Source organism: Theropithecus gelada, chromosome 19 (genome assembly GCF_003255815.1).
Source record: "Theropithecus gelada isolate Dixy chromosome 19, Tgel_1.0, whole genome shotgun sequence".
Lineage (NCBI taxonomy): Eukaryota > Metazoa > Chordata > Mammalia > Primates > Cercopithecidae > Theropithecus > Theropithecus gelada.
The window spans coordinates 8,925,041-8,939,694 of NC_037687.1; the positions used below are offsets into that span (position 1 = coordinate 8,925,041).

Sequence of the window (14,654 nt, forward strand, 5' to 3'; positions counted from 1 at the left end):
GAGCTCAGGAATTCAAGACCAGCCTGGACAACATAGCAAGACCCTGTCTCCACCACACACACAAAAAGATAAATAAGCCAGGCTTGGTGGTGTGTGCCTGCAGACTTTGCTACTAGAGAGGCTGTGGCAGGAGAATGGCTTGAGCCCGGGAGTTCAAGGTTGCAATGAGCTATGATTGCACCACTGCACTCCACCCTGGGTGACAGAGCAATACCCTGTCTCTAAATTTAAACTGATATGTTTAGCCTGGAGCGGTGGCTCATGCCTGTAAGCCCAGCACTTTGGGAGGCTGAAGTGGGTGGATCATGAGGTCAGGAGTTCGAGACCAGCCTGGCCAATATGGTGAAACCCCGTTTCTACTAAAAGTATAAAAAATTAACTGGGCGTGGTGGTGGGCACTTGTAGACCCAGCTACACAGGAGGCTGAGGCAGGAGAATCACTTGAACCCGAGAGGCAGAGGTTGCAGTGAGCAGAGATTGCACCACTGCACTCCAACCTGGGCAACAGAGCAAGACTCTGTCTCATATATATATATATATATATAAAATATATATATATATTTATATATATATAAAATATAAAATACATATAATACATACAATAATATGGTTACAACACCATACATCTGTGGAATATATTTACATGTATTCCATATATATATATACACACACACACACATACACACACACACACACAGTGTCATAATTAGCCCAGATAAAAACTGGGATGTGATCTCATCTAACCTTCCAAAACCATCTCCCTGGCATTCCTATAACCTCCCCTTTCCACACTTCCAGAGGACTCACACCCATGGAGCCAAGAAACCAAACCAGTGCATCTCCATTCATCCTCCTGGGACTCTCAGAAAAGCCGGAGCAGGAGACGCTTCTCTTTTCTCTGTTCCTCTGTGTGTACCTGGCCACTGTCGTGGGGAACCTGCTCATCATCCTGGCCATCAGCGTAGACTCTCACCTCCACACCCCCATGTACTTCTTCCTGGCCAACCTGTCCCTGGTTGATTTCTGTCTGGCCACCAACACCATCCCCAAGATGCTGGTGAGCCTTCAAACCAGGAGCAAGGCCATCTCTTATCCCTGCTGCCTGACCCAGATGTACTTCTTCCATTTCTTCGGCATCGTGGACAGCATCATAATCGCCGTGATGGCTTATGACCGGTTCGTGGCCATCTGCCACCCGTTGCACTACGCCTCGATCATGAGCCCACGCCTCTGTGGTCTGCTGGTCGGCGCCCCCTGGGCGTTTTCCTGCTTCATCTCTCTCACCCACATCCTCCTGATGGCCCGCCTCGTTTTCTGCGGCAGCCACGAGGTGCCTCACTACTTCTGCGACCTCACTCCCATCCTCCGACTTTCGTGCACAGACACATCAGTGAACAGGATCTTCATCCTCATTGTGGCAGGGATGGTGATAGCCACGCCCTTCATCTGCATCCTGGCTTCCTATGCTCGCATCCTTGCGGCCATCATGAAGGTCCCCTCGGCAGGCGGCAGGAAGAAAGCCTTCTCCACCTGCAGCTCCCACCTGTCTGTGGTTGCTCTCTTCTATGGGACCACCATTGGTGTCTATCTGTGTCCCTCCTCGGTCCGCACGGCTGTGAAGGAGAAAGCTTCTGCCGTGATGTACACAGCAGTCACCCCCATGCTGAACCCCTTCATCTACAGCTTGAGGAACAGAGACCTGAAAGGCGCTCTCAGGAAGCTGGTCAATAGAAAGTTCACCTCGTCTTCCTGAGCGCCGGGACTCAGGAACTTCCAAGGGGTAGAATGTATACATACGGGGGTCTTGGGCTAACATCTGGAATTGCATGTATTGGAAAACTAGGCACTTTGAATTTTATTATTATTTATTTATTTATTTATTTATTTATTCACCATGAAGATGTTAGTGCCCTCCCCATAGCAGTGAGGAAGTTCTTGTTCTATTACTTCACAGAGACCCTGGCACTCCTCCCCTCTCTCTCTTCCTCTCTCATCATTTGACAAGCCAGCTCCCTTTCCCCTTCCACCGTGATTGGAAGCTTCCTGAGGTCTGCACCAGAAGTAGATGATGGCATCACCCTTCTTGCACAAGTCTGCAGAACTATGAGCGAAACAAATCTCTTTTCTTTATAAACTACCCAGACTCTAGGCTGGGCCTTGTGGCTCACTCCTGTCATCCCAGCACTTTGGGAGGCTGTGGCAGGCAGATCACTTGAGGTCAGGAGTTCGAGAGAAGCCTGGCCAACATGGTGAAACCCTGTCTCTACCAAAAATACAAAAATTAGCCAGGCATGGTGGCGCACTCCCAGCTAATCCCAGCTTCTGGAGAGGCTGAGGCAGGAGAATCGCTTGAACCCAGGAGGCAGAGGTTGCAGTGAGCTGAGACGGCACCACTGCACTCCAGCCTGGGCGACAATAGCAAAACTGTCTCAAAAATGAATAAATAGATAAATAACCCAGACCCAGGTATTCCTTATAGCAACACAAACAGACTGATATAGAAGTCTTCCTAAATATGTAAACAAACATGATAATGCTAACTTAAAAAAATTTTTTTTTTGAGAAAAAAAAAAAATTGCCTAGTAGGAAATTTGTTTATTTTATTTATTTATTTATTATTTTTTATCTCACCTTTATTTATTTATTTATCTACTTATTTATTTATTTATTTTGAGACAAAGTTTTGCCTGTCACCAGGCTGGAGTGCAGTGGCAAGATCTCAGCTCACTGCAACCTCCACCTCCCGGGTTCAAGCGATTATTCTCCTGCCTCAGCCTCTGGAGTAGCTGGGACTACAGGCACGCACCACCACACCCAGCTAATTTTTGTATTTTTAATAGAGACAGGGTTTCACCATGTTGGCCAGGCTGGTCTTGAACTCCTGATCTCAGGTGATCCACCTGCCTCAGCCTCCCAAAGCGCTGGGATTTCAGGCATGAGCCACAGTGCCCAGCCTCATCTTCCTTCTGTACTGGATTCAACACCTCTTTCTCTAGATACTGTTAAAGGCAGCCTCACTTTAACAAACAATATCAGACAGACTAATACTACATTTCAACTTAAAAATAAAATTAATTCATAAGGATGTGTGCGTGTGTTGTAAAAAAAATTTATATTCCTGCATAAGAATATGTGGTATTACTTTCTCTTACATTCAAATGGTCTCCTTCATTCTGAGAATGCCACCAGATGATGAAAAGTATGATGCCTTTTTTTTTTTTTTTTTTTTAGATGGAGTCTCACTGTATCACCCAGGCTGGAGTGCAATGGTGTGATCTTAGCTCATTGCAACTTCCGCCTCCTGGGCTCAAGCGATTCTCCTGCCTCAGCCTCCCAAGTAGCTGGGACCAAGTCCAGCTATTTATTTATTTATTTATTTAGATGGAGTTTCGCTCTGTTGCCCAGGCTGGAGTGCAGTGGTGCTATCTCGGCTCATTGCAAGCTCCACCTCCCAGGTTCATGCCATTCTCCTGCCTCAGGCTTCTGAGTAGCTGGGACTACAGGTGCCCACCACCACACCCGACTAATTTTTAAAAAATATTTTTAGTAGAGATGGGGTTTCACTGTGTTAGCCAGGATGGTATAGATCTCCTGACCTTGTGATCCACCTGCCTCAGCCTCTCAAAGTGCTGGGATTACATACATGAGCCACCGTGCCCGGCCTCTAGCTAATTTTTAAAATTTCTAATAGTATTGTGTACCTACAGTCCCATCTACTTGGGAGGCTGAGGCAGGAGGAGCACTTGAGCCCAGGAGGTTGAGGTTGAAGTGAGCTATGATCATATCCCTGCCCTCCAGCCTGGGTGAGAGTAAGACCCTTCTCAAAAATAAAAAATAAAAAAGGAAACAACAATCAGGACACAAAATTCATTCACGAAGTTTCAACTTTAACAATGTCAAAAACAATAAAATTTGTTTAATTAATTGTATAGGGCTATAAACAACATGCATATTAAAAGGACAGATTTGTAGGACAAAAATGTACAAGACTGTCAATCAAATACTAACAGCATCAATAAAATTCCTGTCTCCATGGTTATATTACTTCTTCCTTTGCTTTGTGTTTTCTCTACTTCTGTCTTTGTTTTTTCTTTTTTTCTTTGAGACCGAGTCTCACTCTGTTGCCCAGGCTGGAGTACAGTGGTGCAGTCATAGCTCACTGCAGTCTGCAACTCCTGGGCTCAAGTGATCCTCCCATTTCAGCCTCCGGAGTAATTGGGACTACAGGTACACACCACCTGCCAGCCTAATTTTTTTAAATGTTTTGTAACAGGGTCTGACTTTGTTGCCCAGCTGGTTTCAAACTCCTGGCCTCAGGCAATTCTCTTGCCTCAGCCTCCTAACGTGTTGGAATTACAGGGATGAACCACTGAGCCTGGCCTCTGCCTCTGCCTATCTTATAAGAAAACATGTGGTTACATTTAGAGCCTGCCCAGGTAATCCAGGGTAAGCTACTTCTCTGCAAAGACCCTTTTCCCAAATAAGTCACATTCACCGTTTTGTCATATAAGCTCAGATTCAAGGCCAGGCGCGGTGGCTCATGCCTGTAATCCCAGCACTTTGGGAGGTTGAGGCAGGTGTATCACTTGAGTCCAGGAGTTCAAGACCAGCCTGGCCAACATGGCAAAACCCCGTCTCTACTAAAAATACAAAAATCAGCAGGCTGTGGTGGTAGGCACCTGTAATCCCAGTTACTCAGGAGGCAGAGGAAGGAGGATCCCCTGAACCCGAGAAGCGGAGGTTGCAGTGAGCTGAGATCGCACTACTGCACTTCAGCCTGGGCGACAGGGCAAGACTCCATCTCAAATAAATAAATAAATAAATACATAAATACATAAATAAATAAATGCTCAGATTCACAAGCGAGAGGTTTAGCATGTGGATATAGTCTTCTGAGGGCCATGAGCCAACTCACGACAGAAATGTCTTCTGGTTCACTCCATGAAAATACCTATTATCGGCCGGGCGCGGTGGCTCAAGCCTGTAATCCCAGCACTTTGGGAGGCCGAGACGGGCGGATCACGAGGTCAGGAGATCGAGACCATCCTGGCTAACACGGTGAAACTCCGTCTCTACTAAAAAATACAAAAAACTAGCCGGGCGAGGTGGCGGGCGCCTGTAGTCCCAGCTACTCGGGAAGCTGAGGCAGGAGAATGGCGGGAACCCGGGAGGCGGAGCTTGCAGTGAGCTGAGATCCGGCCACAGCACTCCAGCCTGGGTGACAGAGCGAGACTCCGTCTCAAAAAAAAAAAAAAAAAAAAAAAAAAAAAAGAAAAGAAAATACCTATTATCAATGGACCCACGGAAGGGTTCTCCGTTTTCTGTCTCTGGGAATCAGGTCTAGATATGGCTTCTGCATTGACTGCCACTACCTGTTGCAGTCAGAGGAAAACCAGTGCTAGCGGGAGGGCACCTCGTGAAGGACTGAACGAAGCCCTGTCCTATTCCTGCACATTCCCTAATTCTGAGGTCCTTATAATGAAAGAGAACTGTCTTTATTGTTTGAGCATATTAGAGTTAGGGTTCCTATTATTTATTATTTATTTATTTTTTGAGTCTCACTCTGTCTCCCAGGCTGAAGTGCAGTGGTGCAATATCAGCTCACCACAACCTCCGCCTCCCAGGCTCAACAATTGTCCTACCTCAGCCTCCCGCTTGTGAGAACATGTGGTCTTTGGTTTTCTGTTCCTACGCTAGTTTGCTAAGGATAATGGCATCCAGCCCCATCCATTTTCCTGCAAAGAGCATGATCTCATTCTTTTTTATGGCTGCATAGTATTCTATGGTGTGTATGTACCACATTTTCTTTATGCATTCTATCAATGATGGGCATTTAGATTGATTCTATGTCTTTGCTATTGTGAATAGTGCTGCAGTGAACATAATGTGTGCTTGTGTCTTTATAGTAGAATGATTCATATTCCTTTGGGTGTATACCCGTAATGGGATTGCTGGGCCTAATGGTATTCTGTCTTTAGGTCTCTGAGGAATTCCCACACTGCCTTCTACAACGGTTGAACTAATTTACACTCCCATTGACAGTGTATAAGTGTTCCTTTTTCTCCACAGCCTTGCCAGCATCTGTTATTTTTTGGCTTTTAATAATAGCCATTCTGATTGATGTGAGATGATATCTCATTGTGGTTTTGATTTGCATTTCCCTAATGATCAGTGATATTGAGCTTTTTTAAATATATATGATTGTTGGCCACCTGTATGTCTTCTTTTGAAAAATGTCTGTTCATGTTCTTTGCCCACTTTGTAAATGGTTTTTTTTTTCTTGTAAATTTGTTTAAGTTCCTTATAGATGCTGGATATTAGACCTTTGTCAGATGGATAGATTGCAAAAATTTTCTCCCATTCTGTAGGTTGTTTGTTCACTGTGATGATAGTTTCTTTCACTGTGCAGAAGCTCTCTAGTTTAATTAGATCCCATTTGTAAATTTTTGCTTTTGTCGAAATTCCCTTTGGTGTCTTCATCATGAAATCTTTGCTCGTGCCTATGTTCTCAATAGTGTTACCTAGGTTGTCTTCTGGGGTATTTATAGTTTTGGGTTTTACATTTAAGTCTTTAATCTATTTTAAGTTAATTTTTGTACATAATCTAAGGAAGGGGTACAGTTTCAATTTTCTGCATATGGCTAGCCAGTTATCCCAGCACCATTGATTGAATAGGGAATCCTTTCCCCATTGCTTGTTTTTGTCAGGTTTGTCAAAGATCAGATAGTTGAAGGTGTGCGGTCTTATTTCTGGGTTCTCTATTCTGTTCCATTGGTCTATTTGTCTTTGCTTGTACAAGTACCATGCTGTTTTGATTACTGTAGCCCTGCAGTATAGTTTGGAGTCAGATAGTGGGATGCCTCCAGCTTTGTTTCTTTTGTGTATGGTTATCTTGGCTATTCAGGATTTTTAAGAAAACAGTTATTTCTAGAAATCATTTTAAAAGAGAGTAAAATCTTTTTCTGGAGGTTTGTAAGCTACTTCCATTTCTTCTTGGACGTGAGCCTTTGGTTGTAGCTATTTTTTGATAAATTTTCTCTCTTTTTTTCTTGGTTGTTACTGGCACTACTATTACATGAATATTTATGATTATGTCACACTAAAATATGTCTTTGAACCAGAAATTAATAAAAGTTTTCTCATCTTATTGCTTTATCACATTGAAAGTCACAAAAATTGGTTCTATTTCTATTTCTTGCTCTCCAGCCTGGGCGACAGAGCAAGATTCTGTCTCTAAAACCAAAATAAAGAAAAAAATAGAAACGTTCAGAGACTCAGAAAGGGAAAAGTCATGAGACAAGTGTTCAGATACAACCTTGGGGAAAGTTTGCTGACTCTGTGGAAAGTGAGCAGGAAATGAAGTCATGTTAAGGATAGAATATGTTGTCCCAGGGTTGATAAGAAATGTGGTAGTGGTCGGCCTGGTGACTCAGGGCTGTAATCCCAGAATTTTGGGAGACCGAGGTGGGCGGATCACCTGAGGTCAGGAGTTTGAGCAGCCTGGCCAACATGGTGAAACCCCATCTCTACCTAAAATACAAAAATTAGTTGGGTGTGGTGGGCCTGTAATCCCAGATTCTTGGGAGGCTGAGGCAGTAAATGAGATGCCGTAAGATTACCAACTTTTGCTCTGTCCAACTGATAATACTTTATTTTTAAAAATATTCCTCAAGCTGGGCATGGTGGCTCATGCCTGTAACCCTAACACTTTGGGAGGCCAAGGCAGGAGAATTGCTTGAGCCCAGGAGTTGAAGACCAGCCTGGCAACATAAATGCAAAAAAATTTTTTTTTTTAATTAGCCACTGGCCAGGCGGGGTGGCTCACACCTGTAACCTCAGCACTTTGGAAGGCAGAGGAGGGTGGATCACCTGAGGTTGGGAGTTCGAGACCAGCCTGACCAACATTAAGAAACCCCGTCTCTACTACAAATACAAAATTAGCCAGGCGTGGTGGTGCATGCCTGTAATCCCAACTACTCGGGAGACTGAGGCAGGAGAATCGCTTGAACCCGGGAGTTGGAGGTTGCAGTGAGCCGAGATCACGTCATTGCACTCCAGTCTGAGCAACAAGAGTGAAACTCCATCTCAAAAAAAAAAAAAAAAAAAATTAGCCAGGCATGGTGGCATATACCTGTAGTCCCAGTTACTCTGAAGACTGAAGTGGAAAGAATTACTTGATCTCTGGAGGTCGAAGCTACAGTGAACCACCATCAGCCTGAGCAACAGAGTGAAGCCCTGTCTCAAAAAAATATATTGCTCAGACCAGAAAAGGTGATTGATGAATATAACAATACAAGGAAACAAATCTAATTGCTGAACAAAATAGGAAAAATACCTAAAGCTATAGGTTTTCAAGATTATGAATACAGGCAACATAGTAAACTCAATGATGCTAGTTAAATTTTATTGAGTACTTACTAGGTTACAGGTATTGTACTAAGTGGTTTTAGTGCTTATGGGGGTGAACTTTGCAATAAGAGTCACACTTCATATGGTCAGTTGAAGGCTCTTAATCATTTTCCCCACACTAGGAATTAGATTAATAAAGGGTCATACAACCAAATTTTGAGGGCCGGGCCCTCAGGAGTCTCGAACTCCTGTCCTCAAATGATCCACCCACCTTGGCCGCCCAAAGTGCTGGGATTACAGGCGTGAGCCACCGCACCCGGCCTAATTATAGCAATGTTTTAAATGATGAAACAAAGTGTAGTGGATACTGAGGTTGCCTTGCACAGATACAGTTTTCCAGTAACAGATCCTGAGAACTACTGAACTGAAGTATGAAAGACCATCCCACGTCTCACAACAGCTTAACGATGGGGTACAATTTACACGGCCATAACCGTGTTATGAGGCAGAAAGGAATCTGCTATAACCACAGACTTGTTCAGGTCATTTCCCTGCCCTATCCAACTTCTTGCACTATTTTTCTTCTGAAAACCTTCCAACAAAATTACCATAACCCTTGCCTCAGGCTCAACATCAATGGACTCTAATCAAAGACACTGAGCATAGGTCAAGCGTGGTGGCTCATGCCTGTAATCCCAGCACATTGGGAGGCCGAGGCAGGTGGATCCCTAGAGCCCAGGAGTTCGAGATCACCCTGGCCAACATGGTGAAACCCCGTCTCTACTAAAAATACAAAACAATTAGCTGGGCGTGGTGGTGCTTGCCTGTAATCCTTGCTACTTGGGAGACTGAAGCGTGAGAATTGCTTGAACCTAGGAGGTGGAGGCTGCAGTGAGCCGAGACTGCGCCACTGCACTCCAGTCTCAGTGACAGAACGAGACTCCATCTCAAAAAAAAAAAGAAAGAAAAAACTGAGCTTGGAGAATGGAACTCATTTTTGTGAAATCATGGAGCTACACAAAGAACAAGTGATGTTTCAACCCCAAGTTAAAATGTACTTACTCACTATGCTATCTAATCATTTTAGAAAACTCGGTGATAGATCAGTCAGGCATTCTGGCTCACCAGTATTTCTGTGTCTTTGACTGATTTTGAATCCCAAGTCCAAAGTGGACAACACAATCAAGAAGAGAAGTTATCCTACCGATGAGTCTCCCCAAGGCTCTCTTCATATCTCTGTTCCTCAGGCTGCAGATAAAGGGGTTCATAATAGGTGTGACCACTGTGTACATCACTGAAGCCACCACAGTCCTTGAACGGTCAGAAACGGCAGAGCTAATGTACACCCCCTGACCTGCCCTGTAGAATAAGGAAACAAATGGGAGGTGAGACTCACAGGTGAAAAGAGCTTTATATTTTCCACTTGCTGACAGCATTCTCAAAACAGACAAGGCTATTTGAGAATAAGAAAACATGACCCCAGAGAGAAGAATACCACCAAATATGCCAGTTGCAAAATAGACCAGAAAATTATTTTTATTTATTTATTTATTTATGTGTTTATTTATTTATTTATTTAGAGACGACGTCTCCCTCTGTCGTCCAGGCTGGAGTGCAGTGGCACGATTTCGGCTCACTGCAACTTCCGCCTTCCGGGTTCAAGTGATTCTCCTGCCTCAGCCTCCCAAGTAGCGGGGACTACAGGTGAGCACCACCACACCCAGCTAATTTTTGTATTTTTAGTAGAGACGGGGTTTCACCATGTTGGTCAGGCTGGTCTCGATCTCCTGACCTTGTGATCCACCCACCTCGGCCTCCCAAAGTGCTGAGATTACAGGCGTGAGCCACCGCGCCAGACCACAGCAGCCACTATATTATTCTGATTTTATGAGATCAGCTCTTTTGGATTCTACACAAGGCTGAGATCATATGGTATTTGTCTTTCTGTACCTGGCTCATTTCACTTAGCATAATGTTCTCCAGGTTCCTCCATGTTGTGGCAAATGACAGAATTTCCTTCTTTTTAAAGGGTGTATAGTACTCCATTGTATACCACATTTTCTTTTTCTTTTCAAAATGAAGTCTCACTCTGTTGCCCAGGCTGGAGTGCAGTGATGTGATCTCAGCTCACTGCAACCTCCACCTCCCAGATTCAAGTGGGAGATCCTGCCTCAGCCTCCAAGGTAGCTGGGATTACAGATGCACAGCACCATGCCTGGCTAATTTTCGTGTTTTTAGTAGGGACGAGGTTTCATCCTGTTGGCCAGGCTGGTCTCAAACTCCTGACCTCAAGTGATCCACCGACCTCAGCCTCCCAAAGTGCTGGGATTACAGGCATGAGCCACCGCACCTGGCCATACCACATATTCTTTATCCATTTATATGTTGATGGACATTCAGGTTGATTACATATCCTGGCTATTGTGACTAATATTGCAATGAACATGAGAGTGCAGATATCCCTTCAGCATATTGATTTCAATTCCTTTGAAATTCAACAGCACAAACATAAATCAGTACAACTACAGATAGTCAACCTAAACAACAGAGAGAGGCTCTCTAAAAGAAAATGATGTTTATTGCCAAAGAAAGCATTGCAATAGCAATATGCGTGCCGTCATAAACTATGCATGCATTCAGGGAGGTAAAGGAAGACAAAGTTTTTTGATGGAAAAATGAGGAAGGTTACATAATCGTTTTGAAATAATTATCCTTCACAATAATAACTAATAACAAGGGTGATGCCAGTCTGAAGTTGGACAGGCAGTTGCTGGGCAGATGTACGTGCAGAAATATTTTTTCTGTAAGGTTGCAACAGCCTTTTGTGCCAGGTTGTGGTTTTTGTAGTCTAGTGATATTTCTTGTTATTAGGCCTGCAAGTGAGATAAATCTTTTCATGGCTTTCCCTAGGTTTACTTGTCAGGGTGTTTTTTTGTGTGTTTTTTTGTTTGTTTGTTTATTTTTCATGAGACGGAATCTTGCTCTGTCACCCAGGCTGGAATGTAGTGGTGTGATCTCGGCTCACTGCAACCTCTGCCTTCCAGGTTCAAGCGATTCTCATGCCTCAGCCTCCTGAGTAGCTGGGACTACAGATACATGCCACAACGCCTGGCTAATTTTTGTATTTTTCAAAGAGATGGGATTTCACCATGTTGGACAGGCGGGTCTCGAACTCCTGACCTTGTGATCTGCCCACCTCAGTCTATCAAAGTGCAGTCTTTTCTGATAGCCACTGCACTCAGCCTTTTTTTTTTTTAATAAGTGACTCCATTTTAATAAGTGCCACTCCATTTTGATTCTGACAACTTTGACAATACATATACACAAGTACAGTCAGCCTTCCATATCTGCCAGTACTACATTCATGGATTCAGCCAAGCGTGGATCAAAAATATTAAAAATATTTGAAAAAATTTAAAAATATTAAATAAGGATATTCCAAAAATACAATATTAAGTAATACAACAGTTTAAAAATACAACTATTTACATAGGATTAACATTATACTAGGTAATATAAGTAATCTAGAGATGATTTAAAGTATAGGGAACCTGGGCACAGTGGCTCACACTGCATAATCCCAGCACTTTGGGAGGCTGAGGTGGGTGGATCACCTGAGGTCAGGAGTTCCAGACCAGCATGGTCAACATGGTGAAACCCCGTCTCTACTAAAAATACAAAAATTAGCAGGGTGTGGTGGCGGGCACCTGTAATCCCAGCTACTTGGGAGGCTGAGGCAGGAGAATTGCTTGAACCCAGGAGGCGGAGGTTATAGTGAGCAGAGATCGTGCCACTGCACTCAAGCCTGGGTGTCAGAGTGAGACTCTGAAGGGGTGGCCTGCCCCTCCACACCTGTGGGCATTTCTCGTCAGGTAGGGAGAGAGACTGAGAAAAGAAATAAGACACAGAGACAAAGTATAGAGAAAGAAAAGTGGGCCCAGGGGACCAGCGCTCAGCACTGGTACTGGTCTCTGAGTTCCCTCAGTATTTATTGATCATTATCTCTACCATCTTGGAGTAGGGGATGTGGCAGGACAATAGGGTAATAATGGGGAGACAGTCAGCAGGAAAACTTGTAAACAGAGGTCTCTGTGTCATAAACAAGTTTAAGGAAAGGTGCTGTGCCTTGATATGCACATATACAAACATCTCGGTGCAGTAAAGAGCAGTATTGCCGCTAGCATGTCTCACAGTAAATAGAACATACAATCGAGTTTTACACCGAGACATTCCATTGCCCAGGGATGAGCAGGAGACAGATGCCTTCCTCTTATCACAACTGCAAAGAGGCCTTCCTCTTTTACTAATCCTCCTCAGCACAGACCCTTTACTGGTGTCGAGCTGTCGAGCTGGGGGATGGTCAGGTCTTTCCCTTCCCATGAGGCCATATCTGAGGCTATCACATGGGGAGAAACCTTGGACAATACCTGATTTTCCTAGGCAGAGGTCCCTGTGGCCTTCCACAGTGTATTGTGTCCCTGGGTACTTGAAATGAGAGAATGGTGATGACTTTTAACAAGCATACTGCCTTCGAGCACTTTTTAAACAAAGCACATTCTGCATAGCCCTAAATCCATTAAACCTTGAGTCAACACAGCACATCTTTCTGTGAACACAGGGTTGGGGCTAGGGTTATAGATTAACAGCATCTCAAGGCAGAAGAATTTTTCTTAGTACAGAACAAAATGGAATCTCTTATGTCTACTTCTTTCTACATAGACACAGTAACAGTCTGATCTCTCTTTCTTTTCCCCACAAGACTCCATCTCAAAAAAAAAAAAAAAAAAAAAGGAAGACAGGTCTTTAAGATCCTAGGTAAGTAGGAAATGATAGGTAAAAGTGAAAGATAGGGAAAGCTGAAGTTATATGAGGAAACTCGTAGCAAATGTTCTCTGCTTTCCCCTTACGTTTTTCTTTTTTCTTTTCTTTTTTTTTTTTTTTTAGAGACAGGGACTTGCTCTGTCTTCCAGGCAAGAGTACAGTGGTGCCATCATAGCTCACTGCAGCCTTAAATTCCTGGACTCAAAGAATCCTCCTGCCTCAGCCGCCCAAGTAACTGGGACTACAGATAGGCACCACCACATCCAGCTATTTTTGTGTGTGTGCAAAAATGGGGTCTCACTATATTGCCCAGGCTGGTCTCAAACACTTGATCGTTCCACCTCAGATTCCTAAATAGCTGGGATAGCCACTGTTTAGCCACCATGTCCAGCCTAAAATCAAGACATATGAACAAGAGAATTCACAAGTTTTCTGTTTTTCTGTTGCGCTGAGGGCAGTTCCATCATGGCCCATCCAGTATCTTCTTCTGGATTCAAGGTGTTTTTGATCTTCGGTTTGATTTTGCATGGCATGTACAACCTCAAAGTAATATGGTGAATGTTTTTTACCTGCTCTATCCCTAATGTATGCCCACATTACCGAACTGCATTGCTCACCACTTATCAAAAATCCCCTCGTGCCCTGACACATCTCTGGCTTCTCATCTGAATTGGCACCAACACAGAGACCTAACGCATTCAAGTCATTGGCACTTGACTTCTGTTCTCTAAACACCCAGCTATGCCGTGATTCAGGATAATTTCTTTTCTTTCATTTTATTTTTGAGACAGAGTTTTGCTCCATCACCCAGGCTGGAGTGCAGTGGTACAATCTCAGCTCACTGCAATCTCTACCTCCTGGGTTTAAGCGATTCTTCTGCCTCAGCCTCCCTGAGTAGCTGGGATTACAGGTGCGTGCCACCACACCCAGCTAATTTTTGTATTTTTCGTAGAGGCAGTGTTTCATCATGTTAGCCAGACTGGTCTTGAACTCCTGACCTCAAGTGATCTGCCTGCCTCCCAAAGTGCTGGGATTATAGGCATGAGCCACCGCGCCCCGCACCAACTTCTTCACCCTTTCGGCCTTACTGCATCTCCTCTCCTAACTCATAGAGACTGCCAAGCCATCTATTCTTCAACTATGTTGCTATTTATTTATTTATTTATCTTTACTTTTGAGACGAAATCTTGCTCTGTAGCCCAGGCTGGAGTGCAATGGCATGATCTCGGCTCACTGCAACCTCCGCCTCCCAGGTTCAAGTTATTCTCCTGCTTTAGCCTCCCAAGTAGTGCTAAAAATTTGAGGTCACCTACTCTAAAGGGGACTTCGACACTTCAGGAAATTTCCAGTGGGCAAAGATCTTTTCACGATTTCTCCAGGATTTTGAATTCACACCGTCTCATCTTCCGTCTTTTTATTTTTGAGACAGTCTCGCTCTGTCCCCAGGCTGGAGTGCAGTGGCACCATCTCAGCTCACTGAAACC

The 14,654-nt window shown here is 44.0% G+C and overlaps 1 protein-coding gene across 1 annotated transcript; it reads left to right on the plus strand.

Moving 5' to 3' along the window:
* Positions 1 to 751: 751 nt before the first annotated feature.
* LOC112613568 (olfactory receptor 1M1) lies at positions 752 to 1,768 on the plus strand. The gene has a single exon (XM_025369211.1). It carries the CDS (start codon positions 812 to 814, stop codon positions 1,751 to 1,753), a length of 942 nt encoding a protein of 313 aa, XP_025224996.1. The 5' UTR covers positions 752 to 811; the 3' UTR covers positions 1,754 to 1,768.
* The last annotated feature ends 12,886 nt before the right edge of the window (positions 1,769 to 14,654 follow it).

What these genes read in the sequence shown, in the direction of transcription:
- LOC112613568 (XM_025369211.1), top strand. Translation starts at nt 812, where the DNA reads ATGGAGCCAAGAAACCAAACCAGTGCATCTCCATTCATCCTCCTGGGA.